The 15,313-nt window shown below is 37.9% G+C and overlaps 1 protein-coding gene and 1 long non-coding RNA gene across 2 annotated transcripts in view; one reads left to right on the forward strand and one right to left on the reverse strand.

Annotated features, from left to right (window-relative positions):
• The window catches only part of LOC123863695 (uncharacterized), a 117,326-nt gene that overhangs the window by 26,768 nt on the left and 75,245 nt on the right, over window positions 1–15,313 (reverse strand). The gene's annotated exons all lie outside the window — the stretch shown is intronic.
• The window catches only part of GPR149 (G protein-coupled receptor 149), a 64,044-nt gene continuing 61,361 nt past the window's right edge, over window positions 12,631–15,313 (forward strand). The window contains exons 1-2 of the mRNA XM_064577082.1: window positions 12,631–13,850; window positions 14,788–14,980. Of these exons, the coding sequence (XP_064433152.1) occupies window positions 12,834–13,850; window positions 14,788–14,980 (1,210 nt within the window). The 5' untranslated portion in view covers window positions 12,631–12,833. The remainder of the gene's footprint in view (window positions 13,851–14,787; window positions 14,981–15,313) is intronic.

Consider the following 15,313-nt stretch of genomic DNA (forward strand, 5'->3'; position numbering starts at 1 on the left):
TCGACTTCAGATAAACACTCCAAACATGAAAACAGTTCCCGGCAACTGAAAGTCAGTTCTTTCTTTGACACATAGCCGGGGCATGCCATTCCCAATGCAACATTCATCATGTTGAGTATTTCTAAGTTTCCAAAAGGTTCATGCCATGTATTAATTTATCAATAGTTTTGCCCAATTTGTGCATGACAAGTCTTTTGTGTAAGAGTGAGACATTTAGCTAGTAAGTAAATCTAGCTGAACACACAGCATCTCAAACTCTACAAATTTTGTTGAAATCGATTTGTAATCACAGAAACATTGTTCTTTATTTAAAATGTTCTCTGAACGTGAAATGTTCATGATGGTGACTAACATGCAGAGAATCATTAGCTTCCCAAAAAAGAGATCATTCTTGACCAGAAAAAGAAAAAAATCTATGAGGAAAATTATATGCCATAGTAATTTCTTGTACACACTGAAAATTTTGAAATGTAGCTCCACATGCAAAAGGCAAAAGATAATGAACGCTGGTAAATATGTTAAATCAGCTATATTGCAGTAGGAGTAAAGACGATCACAATGTGGGTGAAATTGCTTAGTAAACTATAAATCATTTTACAAATAAAAATATTTAAAGTAATGTAAAGTACTAAGATGCATCATCTTTAAGGATGCTAGAGTATAATAAAAGATACAAAGTCCATTTCTGTAATCCTTCTGAGTTCTAATTATATTTTGCCTCTATGCCATTTCTGTTTCCACAAGTTCCTAAAAGGAAATTCTGTGTTTGGAAGAATTACATGAGAAACAAGAAGAGAGAAACAGAAACAGAGACTGAGCGAGGGGGAGGGAAGGAGAGAGAAAAAATCTAAACTAAAGAGCTAGATTTATATTATTGCATGTATTTAATTGTGGATAAGTGGAACTATAAAAAGAATATTTTATAGTCTCATAGCATGCTTGTTGTCTTTTCAATAAACTAATGGGAATTGTACATTGGTTATCGGCTACATTAACAGTAGAGTAAAACTCTCTTCTGGGGCTATGTTTTAGAGGCAAATGTGTTTTATTGGTTTTATTAATCAAATACTAACTAGCCTGCAATTTACCATTTTAATGTGTGTCCCAAAATCTTCTAGGATAAGTTTAAATTTGCTATAACTTCAACATTTCAATATCAAAAGCTTGTATTTTTATTTCTAAAAATTCACTACTTTCCTTGAAGAGATCCAAGAAATGGGTCCTAGAATCACAGATATTCAGAATTGGAATAGGCTTTCTAACCTTCAATTGGAATTACGAATTATCTCTAAAATGTCCCAGGCCAGTAAGGACCCGGGTGCTCTTTGGACACTTCCCATGATAGGGAATCTCACTTCTTTGGGAGATCTTCATTTCAGGTGCAAAGAGTTCTGATGGGTTCCTTTTAAAATTCATATATTCACTTTATATCTGCCTCTAATTTGCACACTGTGGTACTGATTTCCTCAGATGGAAAATCAAAGAATAAATCTAATCTCACTTCCATATGAAAACCCTATACAATGTTCAGTGATGGCTATCATAAGTAGAGCATTTGGAAGAGACTCTAGCATGTAATATCCACTCAATAAATGCAAGGTATTATCACTTTTACCATCAAAACCCCCAAAATGTTTCTTGCTCAGACTTTTCCATACCCAGTTTCTTCAAGAGCCTCTTACTTGGACTATTTTAAAGACTCCTCTCAAACTCAACTTCAAGCCATGTTCAGGACACCCAAATTTTTTTCAGAGGTTAAGAACCTGACCTAAAATGATAGGTTGCTATGACTCTACCTTCATCTTTATTTCTTCACCATTGTTTGTTTGTTTATAAAGGCAGTTTAGTTCGACTCAATAAAACAAATACTTAGTGCTTACTCTATGTGTGACACAATACAATCTGAAATCTTCCTAGCAGGTGATTCTGAAAGAAGAGAAAATCATAATGCAGGGTGTTTTTCTCTTTTGTAATTATTATTTATATAACTGTTTACCCATTATCAATACATATTAAAATCCATTTTTATTTATTTTTATTTATTTTTAAGATTTTATTTATTTGTCAGACAAAGGGAGGGAGAGAGAGAAAGAGAGAGAGAGAGAGAAAGTGTGCAAGCAGGGGGAGCTGCTGGCAGGGGGAGAAGCAGGCTCCCCACTGAGCAAGGAGCCCGATGCAGGACTTGGTCCCAGGAACTGAAGGCAGACACTTAACTGACTGAGCCACCCAGGCATCGCTAAAGTCCATTTTTATACTTAAGATTAATCAGTTCTCTCACCAACTGAGACTATTCATTGGCTTTATTCGAGAAACTTGACTATAATATTTACATTAATATTATTATAAATATTTTAAAATGCGAATGTTGGGTTTTTTAATTGGCCAAATCCCATTATAACCAAACTCTATAAAAAGAAAGAAAGAAGAAAGAAAGAAAGAAAGAAAGAAAGAAAGAAAGAAAGAAAGAAAGAAAGAAATCAGACTTCAATCTAACAATCCTCTAAGGAGATTCTAGGAATCCGAATCTTTAAGACAATAAAATTTTAGTATAAAGAGAGAATTGGAGGAGTACTGTGAAGTATTTTAAAGAATTTTACTATTGAACATGAGTGCAACATAGGCTCTCTGCTTTCACCTGAAGCAAATGAATTCTTGAGTTCTATATGTTTAACTTGGGTTTCATTATCATTATTATCTTCAAATTTTACTTTAAAGTATTTATTAGGGGGATTTCCAAAGATAATAGTGAAAAGGATTTTCTACTCAACTCTCCCCTATAAAACTAACCACCCCTCCCCCAAAAAGGGAGAATGAAAAATAGAGAATAAAACTCCATCTTTAATGAAGGTGTCCAAATCAGTAAGTTTTGTATTGAAGGTGTTGGGAAGAGGACAAGGCAAACACATGTTTCCATTACTAAATTAATTAAATGAGGAGGCCATTAGATGGCGGTGGCTCTAAAGTCATCATGGCCTACATAAGCAAACCAAAACCTAAACCTGTAAATAGCTCTAGGCTTGGAAATGGAAACCTAAGGACAACCAATTACAAACAGCCAACTAGGCTTTAAGATATAGTCAATGGATCATTTCCTTTCTTTGCTTCCACACCTTCTCTGTATAAGTAGCTACGCTAGCTCCTCTCAGTGAAGCACTCTTAACCACTTCTGTTTTGGGGCTGACCAACTCAAATCAATTTTTGCTAAAATAAAACTTTTAAAACTTAAAAAAAATTTATTATGCCTCAGTTTATCTTTTAACACTATAGTTCAGAGCAGTTATACAAAAGTCTATGAAGTGCTGTATCTTAAAATAGAGAATATATCTTCTTTTTAAGTGCCCAAGGATCTTTCATAAAAATGAACTAAATATTATACAACCAAGAAAACCTAAATTCATTCTAAATTAATAAATAATGTGGGTCATTTTCTCTTATCCAATATAATACTACTAGAAGTATGTACAAAATATTTTTAAAAATCCATCTGGAAATTAAAATGAAAACTCTTTCAAATAATTTTGGATCTAAATGAAAAACAGCCCAAATTGCATATAACTTGTAAAATGATGATAATGAAAGTAATATGAATCCCTACATTCTCCTTCATCTCCTCTCCTGTGTTGCTCATTCTATGCAAATCTGCTGCCCATTCTATTAGGAGGCATTGAAGAAGACTCTAGTATTCACCACAGCCAGGGCAAAGCCCAAGGAAACAATCAAAACCCCAAACAGAAAGCTATTCATTTTCAAGCAGCAGATAAATCTTATTGAGATTAGTAGGACTTGTCATTGAAATTAGAATAAGAGTTTAATTTGGTAGTCATTCAATGAAATAAACATATCCACAAGGTTGGAAATGAAGGAACAAGATTAATTTGAGCTCAAAAGAGAAAATGGTACTTTACTCCAGAATTATTCTTCCATAGACAGCAAAATATTCACAATTGGAAAAAACATCTGGTTCCAGCACATACAAATACTTCTGTTCTCACTCCAAATCAGAACCTATGAGATTTAGCTATAACAAAGCATAGATTTTAAAAAATAATTTTATATATATATATTTTTAAGCATTCACATTGCTAACCAAAAGCAAATGGAATTAATCAATTATTCAATCCAAGAAGTTAAAAAATACAAATAAATTGATTTTTTAAAATTAATGAGTAAAAGAAGAAAAACAGTAAATTAGTAAATAAATCCAGAAGCTGGTTCTTTAAGTAAAGCAATAAAATAGATTACCTACTACAATCTAATCAAGAAAATAAAGTGCCAAAATAAAAAATATTCAAAATGAAGCTTAGGAGGAGAGAAATAGTCAGGATATGGGAAGTCATAAAAATCATTGGAGAATGATTTGTTCAACTCATGCAAATATATTTGAAAACCCAAATGAAATAAATTTTTTCTTTTTGTCTTTTATTTCTATACCCCAATCCCACTTCCCTTACTCCTTAGGGATCCAATGTGTTTATTTACAATACGGTACTGTTAGCCATTTCAAAGAGATATATCTGAACTTTCATGTTCATTGAAGCGACATTCACAACAGCCAAGATGTGGAAACAACCTAAATGTGCCTTGGTAGATGAATAAAGAAAATGTGATCTAGGGCGTCTGGACGGCTCAGTCAGTTAATTGTCTGACTTTGGGTCAGATCAAGATGTCAGGGTCTTGGGATGAGCCCTGCAGCTGGCTCCTGGCTCAGCAGGGAGTCTGTTTGTCCCTCTGCCCCTCCCCTGCCGCCCCCGCCCCCCCGCCCCCGCTCCTGTTTTCTCTTTCTCTCCCTCTCACATAGGTAAATAAAATCTTTTTTAAAAAATGTGATCTATACATATAAGGGGATATTATCCAGCCTTAAAAAAAGAAGGAAATTTACCAATATGTGACAATATGAATGAATCTTAAGGACATTATGCTACATGAAATTAGCCAGTTACAGATGAAGCTACTACTTTTAATAGACATTAACCATCTTTTGTTTTTCTTTGGTTTTAGCAATTATAAAAATATTCTTTCCTTTTGTAATCTCTCTACAAACCTTGTCCATGGTATTTGTTTTTTTAGCAGAAATACTTAATTCTTAATTTTAATGTAAAAAGCTTCATCAAAGTTTTCCCCTTTTGATTTGTATGTGTTCAGTTTTAATTAGTAAGACCTTCACTGCTCTGGATTACAAAAGATCTTAATAGTGTGCCTTTTACATTTAACTCTTTCATTTATCCCAAGTCACCTTTAAATGTTGTACATGGTCAGGATCCATTTTTATTTTTCTCCATAAAGTAAGCCATCACCTACTCTATAGCTCATCCTTCATGGGGACATGTTTGTAATACATGTTGTCAGATATGCACAGGCCCATCTCTGAACTCCCTGTTCTGTTGCATTGGTAGTTCATGTGTTCTTGTACTAATATCACACCACCTTTAGAGCAATGGCTTCATTGCATGTATTATTTCTCCTTTATAACACTGACTTGGCTATTCATGGACCTCTATTCTTACAAATAAATTTTAAGTTATTTATTGAGTTCTTTAAAAAATTCCACTAGAATTTTGATTGGAAATGCCTTGTACAGATAAATTTAGAAAGAATTTATATCGTTGTGATACTCTGTCACTTTACCCAGAATCGTGGGATATCTCCTCATTTATTTAAATCATCTTCTTTAGCCTTCTGTTAAAGTTTTAAAGTTTTTCCTAAGTAGAGCTTGAGTTTTATGGTTAAATTAATTCCTCATGATTTTTAGTGCTTCAAGGGCTGAAATTATGAAAATAAGTATTTTATTACATTTTGTAGTTGGTTAGTGCTACTATTGATTTTTAAAAATTGATCTTTTGCCCAACAGATGAATTTTCTTTTTAGTTGTAATAATTTGTCTGTAAGTTCTTTTGCTTCCTAGGTTTATGATCATATCATTTACACATAATACTGATTTTCTTTCTTAATTTCCATCCCTTCCAAACTCTTGTTTGTATTCCTTTCCTCATAACATTGGTTAGGACCCCCAGAAATATGTTCAACAGTAATGGTAATAGTGAGCATACTTGTTCTGTTCTTATTGGGAGACAATTAACCATGCATATTTCATGTTTCCGATGTCTTACAAGCAGAGAACTAACTGCCTTTCTATATTCTCTTTTCAATGATGTTTGTATCTAAAGTAAAAGTCAGGTTTGCTTACAGCCTTGGAAGAAAAAATAGTGTCTCCCTCCAGAGTGAAGGGTAGGCATAGTTACTGACCGTGATAAACTATTTGTATTTCCTGAGCTAGTTCAGGGTTTCTCCCCTGTAACACAATCTCTATTGTGTGTGCAGGTGGTCATTTGGCCTTCTACGTGTTACTCTGTGGAAAGTTGGGCTTGGGAAGCTAACACAAGAAAATATTGATATTCTACTGCTATTGCTATAATAAAACTCTTTATTTCTGATCCAGGAATCCCCTGTATTTTGTCATGAAACTGTAGTAAGCTAACTTATTAGCTTGCAAGTAGGGTAAAATCTACAAGTATTTGTTTATAATAGCCCCAAACTGACAACAACACTAACGTCCATCTCTGGTGTAATTGATAAATTATGGGATATTCATAAATATGGAGTATTATACAAAAGAAAAAGAACCACTATATTAAAAAACATGGATAAATCTCACAAACATGATGTTGAGAAATGCAGCTAGATACACAAGATTGCATACTTTATCTTTCCAAGGAAAACTAGTTTATGATTATAGATTAAAAGTCAGGACATTGGTGACTCTTGGGGTAGGGGAGAGTAGCAACTGGAAGGGACACAAGGGGGCTTCTGACATTTTGGTAATGTATTTCTTCACCTAGGTGCTATTTACACAGGTGAGCTTACTTTGTGAAAATTTATTGATTTACCATTATGTTAAGGGTAGCCAAATATTATTTGTATATATTTTTTAAGATTTATCTATTTATTTTAGAGAGAGAGTGTGCATGAATGAGTGGGGGGAGGGCAGAGGGAAAGAATTTCAAGCAGACTCCTCACTGAGTACAGAGCCCAAGGCAGGGCTGGGGCCGGGGCCCAAATGTCCCTGCTCCTTCTCATGACCCATGAGATCATGACCTGAGCCAAAACCGAGAGTTCGACACTTAACCAACTGAGCCAGCCAGGTGCCCCAGTATTTATATTTTTATTCTACAGAATGCGTTGTCATTCTCAATCTATTCAACAGCTTCATACAGTTTTACATAAAAACTCTCCTCCAAATATTATCTTTATTATATGGCTAGCGGACCTTACATAACTATCATAGTCAAGGTCCTTGCCCAAAATGAGTAAACACTGAGTAAGCAGCAACCCTTAATAACAAACCTTATTTCTTTCTGTAGCTAATCTACATTAGCATATTACATATAGTAACTTTCATCATTCATATACTAACATACATTAACATACATACATACATACATACATACATACTACCAAATTTTGTCTCATCCAGGGAATAGGTTTTAAAAAATCATGCAATTTTCCATTTGAGAGACCTTTGAAACAATCCCCACAAATATTAAGGGGAATTTTTGGGTTGACAGTGTATTGAGCAGGTTTCTAAGATTAGATTCATGAAGTTAGTCTCTGACTTAGAGCCACATTAAACTATGCCCTTACTTATAATTCTTAGATAATATTAAGTATTGTAGGTTTCTGACAAGACATTGAAAAAGAAGAAAATAAATCATAGCATTTGGGCTCTCCTATGATGCCAAATTGCTAGTCACTTTTCTGGAAAACCATCAGCTAAAGCAGAATATGCATGTTTTTATAGAATTATATATACATATACACACAATAATATATATTATAAATTTATATATTTATTATATTTATAAAATTTAGATTTTATTTATGTATTATATATGTGTATGCATATATATTGGATACTTTATGAGATCTTTCATTTGAGTTTTGATGATAAGTTAGTAAGAGTTTAAAGCTGGGCCGGTCTTCTAAAATGTTTTGCCTGCATAACACTGTATTTCTAGAAATAAAAATATGTTATACCTTCATGATTAACTTTATTTATGATACTTTTTTAATTATCATAAAACAAAACTAAATGTTTCTATTTGGTCCTGTGGTTACTTTTTTATTCCTAAAACCCCATATAGTGAAGGATGTTACTCTGCCATATTCAACTAGAATTTGTTATGCTGTTTTCTACTCTTTCAGGATTTTCAGATACAAATAATGTGGACATTTAGAGAAATGAATTGCCTTCAGTGCTTTGCAAAGGTATAATTACATCAAGGACTTCATAAACTAAAAGCCTAATGAAATTATTGCCATGTAATTCTCTGGAGGTTGTTTTATAGGCTGTAATGCTATATTCGGTATATGTGTCAAAGTAATCAAAGCAGTAATGGGACTACAATAAATAAGTCTTCACTTCAACTGTTCTGGTATAATCATAATTTCTATTTAAATCAATATAAATGTACATTATTTAGTAATTTAAAGACAATTTAATTTACATTTAATTACATTATTAAGTATTTTAAACACATAAGACTTTATTGTAAGTGAGACAGAGGAAGGAGTTTCACTCACAGGAACTGAGTAAATTTTTTTAAGGCACAAAGGAGCCTCTTAGAACTCTTTCTTCCTGGTCTACTAAAAGTTATACTGGTTATTCGGGTGCCTGGGTGGCTCAGTTGGTTAAGCGTTCGGCTCAGGTCATGATCCTGGAGTCCTGGGATCGAGTCCCACATCAGGCTCCCTGCTCAGCAGGGAGTCTGCTTCTCCCTCTGACCCTCCTCCCTCTCAGGTTCTCTGTCTCTCATTCTCTCTCTCACAAATAAATAAAATCTTAAAAAAAAAAAATTTTTTTTAAAGTTATACTGGTTATTTGAAAGTACTGAGTGACTTTTTAATTTTTTTTAAGCTCAAGAGAATATTGTAAAGAAAATGAGATTATGGCTAAGGGGAGGGCTTACAACTTTCAAGAAAGTCATATATATAATATATATATATTATATGTATAGATGCATAACATATGCATATATAATATATATGTATTATAAAATATAATGCTTGGCAAAAGGTTGTTTATAAATTAACATTTTGAAAAATGAAATATTTCCAACATTCTGTTGTGTATATATATACAATGGAATATTATGCAGCCACCAAAAAAAGAAATCTTGCCATTTGCAACTACGTGGATGGAACTAGAGGGTATTATGCTAAGCAAAATAACTCAACCAGAGAAAGACAATTATCATATGATCTCACTTGATATGAGGAATTTGAAAAACAAGACAGAGGATCATAGGGGAAGGGAGGGAAAAATGAAACAAGATAAAACTAGAGAGGGAGGTAAACCATAACAGACTCTTAATCTCAGGAAACAAACTGAGGGTTGCTGGAGTGGAGGGGGGTGGGGGGGATGGGGTGGCTAGGCGATGGACATTGGGGAGGGTATGTACAATGGTGAGTGCTGTGAATTGTGTGAGACTGATGAATCACAGACCGTACCCCTGAAACAAATAATGTATTATATGTTAATTTAAAAAAAGAAAAAAAAAAGCAACTCTATGATAATCAACATCCACTGGAAGTGTTCCCAAGCATGAGGTGCTAAAAGGGATAATTAGAAAATGTATGTCTGTTGTAATTTAGAATGCAGAGCCAGATTATGATTTTTAAATCTGGTTCCACCACTTACTGTGTGGGGGGCAATAGTATACCTAAACATATTAGGATGAGCTAGGTTACCACCCAGTAAAACTTAGCCCCCCAAATCAGCTTACACAATAACTTTTACTTCTCACTCATACAAAGCTTATATTGGTTCACTCAGATCTCCAGGGCAGCCATGATCCTTCAGTTGGCCCAAATTCAAGGCTGCTTGAATCTTATACCATCTTCACATTGGTAAGGGCCTCCATCCCATCATAGCAGGGGCAGAGAAAGCATGGTAAATCCAGGCATCAGGTCTTACAGGCTTCCCTCTTTTATTTTATGACAATATTGATTATTGTGAAGTAGGCAGAAAAGAAAATTAAGATAAAGTTAACCTGATTTTAAAACTGTATCTAATTTTAGAACTTGAAAGTGCCTAAAAATACTCCCATCAAGCCCCCTTATTTTACAGATGTGGAAACAGACACAGAAACAGAAGAGAAAGTATAATAATTTTTGCCTGAGATTACAGAGCCAGCAATAGCAGGGTCTGAAGTTCACATTCAGAAATCCTTCCTAGCTCCCTACTGACTGCAATTCTACCACCAACCTTTGGAAGTGTGCTAACATTCTTGCCTCTTCTGTCATATCCTAGAGATCAGGGCAACAAAGCGGTTAGGTGTCTCTTCCAAATTTATATTGTATGGAAAAGCCCAAACTGATGGTAATAATAGAGGAAATGTCTCCAGGCCTCAAATGATATTGCAACAGTTATTATCAATTTCTACTAATTGTATTTTAACAGTGTCATATTTATTGTCCAATTCAACTGAAAATCCAGGATTAAATAACATATTGAAAAGAATTTTTTTTGCTTATAGGAGGAAAGAATAGGTCTCAGAAAAGACACAGAAGAGCATACCACAGAACTTCGAAAATGATTTTAAAAAGAAAGTCCCGTTTATCATTTTGTGCTTTCTGAAGCAACATTATTTTAACATGAATTTATCCCCAGACTCTTCTAACCCACACTGCACTGCAAGGTCTATTACTATCAGTAGGGAGAAGTGGAGGGCTGAGCTAGCTGGAACAGGTGGGTTTGGTTTCCATTTGCTGAGCAAAGGGGAAATAAAACATGTCAAGATAAGCAAATTGCCTACTGTGTTTACTGATGGGTCTGGCTGGCAATGACTAATACAATCACTTTCCACATGAGCAGATTGAGGTTTAAAATGTAGCTTTAGTTACCTCTAAAATGAAAGGAATGATCAGAGTTCTATTACCACTTCCATTCACTTAGATCATTACCGTATCGATTTTCTCCTTTCCCTTCCCTGCTTTCCTTCAGACCCCAGCACTGTACGGGGAAAGGCACACTCAGCTCATGAGGCTGAGTTGAGGAGGAATGCTACCCTAAAGCATCCTGGGAAATGCCTGGCCAGAATTGAGACAGGGACCATGGGAACAAGCCCCAAGTGAAAAACATTATGCACTTGGGACGCTTTCTGTTGGTTGTTATTGTTACACTGTTTCTTTTACAGAGCAAAACTGGGATGCGCTCCATATACAAGCTGGATTTGAAATAGAGGACCCAGGCTCCCAAAAGCACGGAGGAGCTGTTTGAGTAGTCTGCCAATATCAACCAATCAGGATGAGTCTCCTCCAACCAATCAGGAAGAGGCCCTTATTTTTATTTTTTATTTTTTTCCTTTCCCTCATTAGTATATTGGTCTGGGTGGGAACTTGAGAGGTAACTCTCTCTAAGCTGGGCCTCTCCTACGTTGGGGAGGCTAGACTTAACTATTCTCTGTTGGTGGTGTGTCACCCCTCTGCTCAAGGCCCGAATAAAGCCTTGCCTGTGCCTTTTTTTGCGGGGCGTCTGGCCTTGTTTCTGTTGTCCGGCTCAAATATCTGACTCCGGTAACAGAACAACTGTTGTCTGTTACTTCTTTGCGAAGTATCTCATCTTGCAAAACTGACAATTTTTTAATGAGTTCAGAGATTCAGTTATTGTACGCAACACTCCAAATACTCTGGTTAAAAATGTTTTTGTGGGGTAAGCTCCTTATAGACCCTACATAATGTCATCTGACTTTAACAACTAGGAAACATTATTTATCCAAGTGGCAGCTTGCTTACTGGACAACATTGATAGGAAATAGTTACATGCCTAAAGCTAGTATGGCTCTGCTAAAAGATTCTGCAAAATTTTGTTTAGTGTAATGATGAAGACCATTATGACATTCTTATTAAGTACACTATATATTTTAAAAATAAACCTGGTACATCCTATTCTTTTAAAACTGGCACTGAGACTATTCTTCCTCTAAAGTATTGTGAATCAGAGAGGTCTAGATAAGAATAAAAGCAATCTCTTAGTGGAGTAGCTTAGACCTCTCAAAGATGATATTTGTCATTCACATCAAGTCTGAGCAAGTATCTGGGCTAGTTTTATATGTCAAAACCACAAAGGAAGGCTTAGCAAGGACATTGTTTCTTGCTTTGCGTGAGGCAGGCTGAGAAGATGTACATCATTTTGCTCATACACTGAACTCCCCTCCCTTTTTGTTCCTGCTTCTCTCCTGCTTGGAGTTGACTCCTCCTTCCTGCAGCTCCGAGGATCACAGGCTGATTGAAGAACACAGCGGTTCGAGGGGGAGCTGTGATCAGTCTCTCTCTCTCTCTCTCTCTCTGTGTGTGTCTCCTTTTTGCTTGTGTGTGTCTCTCTCTGAACCCGCAAAGCTGAAACCTACCTGATAATCTTTTTGCTTTTGAATCCAGCTCTGGAACCAAATGCATCGCTTTACTGCTCTTAAAAAGTGAATAGAGTTTGATTACCTCAAGCTACAGGAAGGACATAAAAGGAGCCAGACATCATTGTTTTTCAATCTACCTGAGGAGCTTTTTGCTTTTATGCCAGAAACTTAATGGTTTCAGGAGGAAGTTTTTGGTTTGTTTTTAACTGGAATGTTGAAAAGTTTCTTATTGATGTTTTAAATGGAACCCAATTTTTAAATATGGGTTGAGTCATGCCTGATCATTTTCTGCTGGACTGACGGGGGAACATCTAGAGGGAAACTTGGTGGGAGAGAATGAGATCCGATTTGCAACCAACAATCATGCTTTATTTTGAGAATATTTACAGACTCACTGAAAGGGAAATTAAATATTAACCAAAGACAATGTCTGGATTTTCCAGTAACTTATCAACAAATGACTCTAGCGTGTGGAAAGAAAATAATAATTCGACGAACCTTTTAAATCCGCCAAGAACTTCAAATATCTATCTTTTTTGCCTGACATGCTTAATGACTCTTGCAGCCCTGGTGGGCAGCATTTATTCATTAGTTTCCCTGCTGAAAATGCAGAACAGAACCGTTGTGTCCATGCTTGTGGCTTCCTGGTCTGGGGATGATCTCATGAGTGTCCTGTCGGTGACCATCTTCATGTTTTTGCAGTGGCCAAAGGAGGACCCTGATTACTTTCAGTCTCTGTGTACCACCTCTGCCTTACTGTATTTATGCCAGGGCCTCTCAAGCAATTTGAAGGCGACTCTCCTAGTCTCCTACAACTTTTACTCGATGCACAGGGCTGTGGGGAGCCAGGCAGCCTCCAGAAGATCCGGCCAGGTGCTCGGCGTGGTGCTGACCGTGTGGACAGCCAGTCTGCTGCTCTCCGCGCTCCCGCTGTGCGGCTGGGGCACCTTCGTGCGCACGCCTTGGGGTTGTCTGGCGGACTGCTCCAGCTCCTACGTGCTGCTCCTCTTCGTTGTGTACACTTTGGCTTTCGGACTCCTCGCCGGCCTCTCGGTTCCTCTCACTCACCAGTTATTGTGTTCGGAGGAGCCGCCGAGACTCCATGCCAACTACCAGGAAATTTCCCGCGGAGCTTCCATTCCCGGGACCCCTCCAAGCAGGGGGAGAGTGCTTTCCTTGTCCCCAGTTGATGCTGCCGGCCCTGCGCTTCGGTGTTCTGGGGGATGCTCTCTGAGCTCCGACACTGTATTTGGACCGGGTCCACCAGTGAGGGCACGGCCCGAGCAGACGCCGGAACACGAGGCTGCCGCTGTGGTTGGAGCCCGCAGGCGTGAGAACCGGGGGACTCTCTATGGCACCAGGAGCTTCACCGTGAGCGTAGCGCAGAAGCGCTTCTCTTTGATCCTAGCGCTGACAAAAGTCATCCTTTGGCTGCCCATGATGGTAAAAGTGCAGTTGCTCAAGCGCGCGGGTGTGTGTACCAGACAGTGTGAATGCGTGTTGGGACTAGCGTCCCTGGTTGGGAGAGTCCCCAAGAGACGCGCAGTTAAGTCCGCTTCCAACTGTGGCTCGCTCGGTTTTAGAGACGCACTTGGGAGGAAGGCAGCTCACGGGTAGAGCTGGTTGGCTGCGAAGCCTTTGCTACTAAGTGCTTCTCGTTTCAAAATTGGGGAGGGGGGCAGGGAGCGCTTTTGGGCGCGGGAGACAGTTTTCCTAGATCTATCGTGGCCAAGGGTGTTCTTGTCTCTTGTAGCATTATCTGGGAATATTCAGAAAAGAAGGGAGGTAGTAAAAGGGTTTCCTAACCACCCCCCCCCCAATCCTCTGTCATCCCTTTCTCTCCACTCCATTTCTGTCGAGTAAGGACTCCGCCTATCCTCAGCAGGGAGAGAGATTGGAGAGGCACGATCAGAAGTAGAAAGAGAAGAGAGGGGGCCAAATAGGCTTTTTGTTCAAGCCTTCAAGTGGGAGGCCAGTTTTGACTTGGGAAGGTGGCACCCTGCTGTGACAAGCAGGCTGGGGGCAGGGGCCGGGGGTCCAGGGATGTGACAAAGGCCATCTGGAGTACCAGGTGCAGGTTTCCAGTTTGCCTGCCTGTTTTCCTGGTAGCATCCCCAGCATTTTAAATTGTGCTTCCGAAAGAGACCTGAGGTGGCAGGGGGCACAGACCAGGCACCCAGGAGTGGAAACCACCCTGTGGTCTAAATCATCAGGGCTCATCCCAAGGGATCTCAGTGGTGCACCACCAAAACAGGGCTTCTGGCTCTCAGGCAGGAAGGGAGCCTGGAGAAGGTGGGGTGGGGCAGCATGCTTGGGGGAAAGCCTTCACAAAGTGGACAATTTTATCCTGGGATAGGTCTGAAGCTCTTTGCCTTTGCAGATCCACATGATGGTTCAGCACGTGGTGGGGTTTCAGAGCCCTCCCTTCGAGACACTCAGCTTTCTACTAACCCTGCTGGCCACCACTGTAACCCCAGTGTTTGTCTTGTCCAAACGCTGGACCCACTTGCCCTGTGGCTGCATCATCAACTGTAAGCAGAATGCATATACAGTGGCATCTGATGGAGAAAAACGTAAGTCCTTGACAGTGTGGAGGTTGGGAGCAATAAGCATACAAACACAGAAAAGTGGTCTGTTGAGAAGTTGTCTGAGTAGGGAATGACGAATCCAAGGACAAATATAAATGGTAAATAAAGGGAAGAAATTATAATGTGAAACAATTCTTAGCACAGTGTTGGGGTAAGTTTTAAAGGAGGCAGGTTTAAAACAACTCTGTGAAGTGCTTGTACATTGAATAATTATTTTAGGGAAGAAAGGGATAGACAGAATTTATTCAACACAGCATGAAGTCAAAAAGGCCCTTAGATGCTTAGATATCCACCTTAGTTCTTAGCCCAGAGTAGAAC

The sequence above is a fragment of the Mirounga angustirostris genome, unplaced genomic scaffold (assembly GCF_029215605.1).
Source record: "Mirounga angustirostris isolate CCGP_5_RB_7025 unplaced genomic scaffold, mMirAng1.0.hap1 SCAF_1, whole genome shotgun sequence".
NCBI lineage: Eukaryota > Metazoa > Chordata > Mammalia > Carnivora > Phocidae > Mirounga > Mirounga angustirostris.